The 3,503-nt window shown below is 31.8% G+C and overlaps 1 protein-coding gene across 1 annotated transcript in view; it reads right to left on the bottom strand.

Moving 5' to 3' along the window:
* The window catches only part of LOC106476247 (NADH dehydrogenase [ubiquinone] 1 beta subcomplex subunit 10-like), a 9,468-nt gene that overhangs the window by 1,657 nt on the left and 4,308 nt on the right, over positions 1 to 3,503 (bottom strand). Inside the window, exon 3 of the mRNA XM_013936911.2 lies at positions 278 to 417. Within this exon, the coding sequence (XP_013792365.1) occupies positions 278 to 417 (140 nt within the window). The remainder of the gene's footprint in view (positions 1 to 277; positions 418 to 3,503) is intronic.

Below are 3,503 nucleotides of genomic sequence, written 5' to 3'. Positions count from 1 at the left end.
CAGAACATATCAGAAATTTTAAATTAAATTAACAGAACATATCAGAAATTTTAAATTAAATTAACAGAACATATCAGAAATTTTAAAGTAAATTTACAGAACATATCAGAAATTTTAAAGTAAATTAACAGAACATATCAGAAATTTTAAAGTAAATTAACAGAACATATCTAAGTCTGTTGAAAGATTTTTCATTGTATTCATGTATTTCAACTGATCAAGAAGAGAAAACCAAATTCTCCCAAACTAACCTCTTCTACAGTTTAAATGTACTTACATTTTATAAACCAGTTCTCTGCAGCTTTTGCATAATCATCCAAAACCTTCTTACACCGAACCTGGTGGTCTGGGTTTTCGTAAAGCAAACAGTCATCCCTTCTCTGTTTCAGAATATTCAGTATTTCATTGTCCACTTGTCTAGAGAATACAAAGAAATTGATATTCAGAGAATCAGTATATCATGGTATACTATACACATGTATCAGATCATACTGTATCAGTGTTAACTATACTGTACATGTATCTAATCATACTAGTTAACACTGATACAGTATGATTAGATACATGTACTGTACAGTTAACACTGATACTGATTAGATACATATACAGTATAGTTAACACTGATAGAGTATGATTAGATACATCTACAGTATAGTTAACACTGATACAGTATGATTAGATACATCTACAGTATAGTTAACACTGATACAGTATGATTAGATACATATACAGTATAGTTAACACTGATACAGTATGATTAGATACATGTACAGTATAGTTAACACTGATACAGTATGATTAGATACATGTACAGTATTACTGTATCAGTGTTAACTATACTGTACATGTATCTAATCTACTGTATCAGTGTTAACTATACTGTATATGTATCTAATCATACTGTATCAGTGTTAACTGTACAGTACACAGATATCCATTCCTATTGTATCAGTGTTAACTATACTGTATATGTATCTAATCATACTGTATCAGTGTTAACTGTACAGTACACAGATATCCATTCCTATTGTATCAGTTTTAAACTATATTGTACATACAACTTGTAATACTGCCTCAGTAAAAATACAGTTTCCAAAAACAAAAAAAAACAGAATCAAGATGCACAAGAAACACTTTTTTAATTGAAGTAACTGGTAATTTCATTCTTTAATAATTAGTTTAGAATACATCTTTAGTAAGGTATATTCATGTAATTTTTCTAAATGTTTTTGTAGATGTTATGCAATTAAAGACATCACTGTAAGCTTAATGTTGAAAGGTCATTATTTTCTTTTTGAGTAAAGATTATACTTGGTAATGGTTATCTCTAAGAAGCTTGTACCTGTTTAGCCCTGTTTCTGTGTCCATTCCTTTGGACAAACCCATCTCTAGAAATTACCTATATACGTGTATAAGTTTATATGATTTGGGGGTTCTCTAAATTTGACATGTTATTTAGAATGGTCATTTTGACTTAGTTCACCAATGGTTTATGGGATATTGTACTAAGACCCTTCTGTATGGCATGAAAATGTGATACGGCCTACAGGCCAAAAAGGGATCATTTGGTAAAAATTTAAACCTACCCTTTAATTTTCACAAAATCATCTATTTTTTTAAGCTCCTGTAAGGTGCTGGCAACTGCTAGTCCTGAAAGCAAATCAGTCTATAAGTCAATCACTCTGTTAAAAAAATAAAAATGTTTTAACTGGAGACTAGCTTTCCTTTTCCAAATCTTATACTTGTGTCCTATTTAGATTATACCACAAAAAATCAGACACCTTTATCATAATAATATCCCAGATAATCTTGAATATACCACAACGAATTAGACACCTTTAATATAATGATTCCCCAATAATCTTGAATATACCACAACGAATTAGACACCTTTAATGTAATGATTCACCAGATAATCTTGAATATACCACAAAGAATTAGACACCTTTAATGTAATGATTCCCCAGATAATCTTGAACATAGCACAAAGAATCAGACACCTTTATCATAACAATCCCCCAGTTAATATTGAATATACCACAAAGAATCACATACCTTTATCATAACAATCTCCAAGATAATCTTGAATATACCAAAAAGAACCAGACACCTTTATCATAAGGATCCCCCAGATAATCTTGAACATACCACAAAGAACCAGACACCTTTATCATAAGGATCCCCCAGATAATCTTGAACATACCACAAAGAATCGGACACCTTTATCATAATAATATCCAAGATAATCTTGAACATACCACAAAGAACCAGACACCTTTATCATAAGGATCCCCCAGATAATCTTGAACATACCACAAAGAATCAGACACCTTTATCATAACGATTCCCCAGATAATCTTGAAAACTCCTAAAGGAATACCTCTCTTCCCTCTTTTCTCTAAGTTCAAAGATCTTGCACTTACTACAATCAAAGGCCATTCTCCAAATATTTGTCCAACTCATTAATTGATCCAACTCATCCTCAATACAGCTAGAAATACCCAAGAGTTTACGGTATCAGAAAACTATTAAGTTACTAATTATGCCCTATCAATATGATTCATATAAATATCAAAGGCCGAAGCATGTGCCCCACAAGGATCCAGTTTGACTGGACTACACTTATAACATCCTTTTGGTTTCTCCCATCCAACCACCCAAATATCCAATTAATAAGTAGTTCCTCAACCCACACTGATGTGACTTTATTGATCAACTTTTTATGTGGCACCTTATCATTTCTGAAAATTGATAAACACCATTTCCTTCCTCCAGTAACATCCTCAACAAATATAACATTGTTCTTACTTCTGCAGACCACCAACATTAACTTTTGAAGACTAACAAATGGTTGATACTTTGGGACTGCTACAGGCAAGAGAATTATTCTTCTGTAAGATAACTAGCTTATCATTAATAATTATTTCGTGTTATAAATATGTATGTATAATACAAAGAAAGCTAACAATAATTTATAAGCACAAAGAAAAGTTTTAGTTATGGCGGAACACACAACATGTTTCGACAAAACATTGGTCTGTTTTCTTCAGGTACGATACACATATTATATTTATATGTATAAATCTTCTGTATATGTTTTCTTTTCAGTATCTTTATTTTACTTATTTCTTAAATGGTAAAAGACCTGATTTGGGTGAAACTCACGTATCAAGGACTTGGATCAACAAATTCCATCCCTTTGCTGAAGAAAACCTTATATTAAAAGATAGTAACTTATCATTAAAAGTTATGGTTTGAGTGCCATAAGATGGCAGAGCATTAGAAGCCAATATAACAGTTGTAGTTTACCACTTTTATTATTACCTCTAATACGAAACCAGTATTTCTAAACATGCTGTCTGTAAAGCTTCACTACAGAGGCTATATGGTGCAGTATTTCTAAACATGCTGTCTGTAAAGCTTCACTACAGACGCTGGATGGTGCAGTATTTCTAAACATGCTGTCTGTAAAGCTTCACTACAGAGGCTGGATGGTGCAGTTT

Source organism: Limulus polyphemus, unplaced genomic scaffold, assembly GCF_000517525.1.
Source record: "Limulus polyphemus unplaced genomic scaffold, Limulus_polyphemus-2.1.2 Scaffold10127, whole genome shotgun sequence".
Lineage (NCBI taxonomy): Eukaryota > Metazoa > Arthropoda > Merostomata > Xiphosura > Limulidae > Limulus > Limulus polyphemus.
The sequence above is the reverse complement of the archived record's forward strand: the minus strand, read 5'-3'. Positions and strand labels throughout refer to the sequence as shown.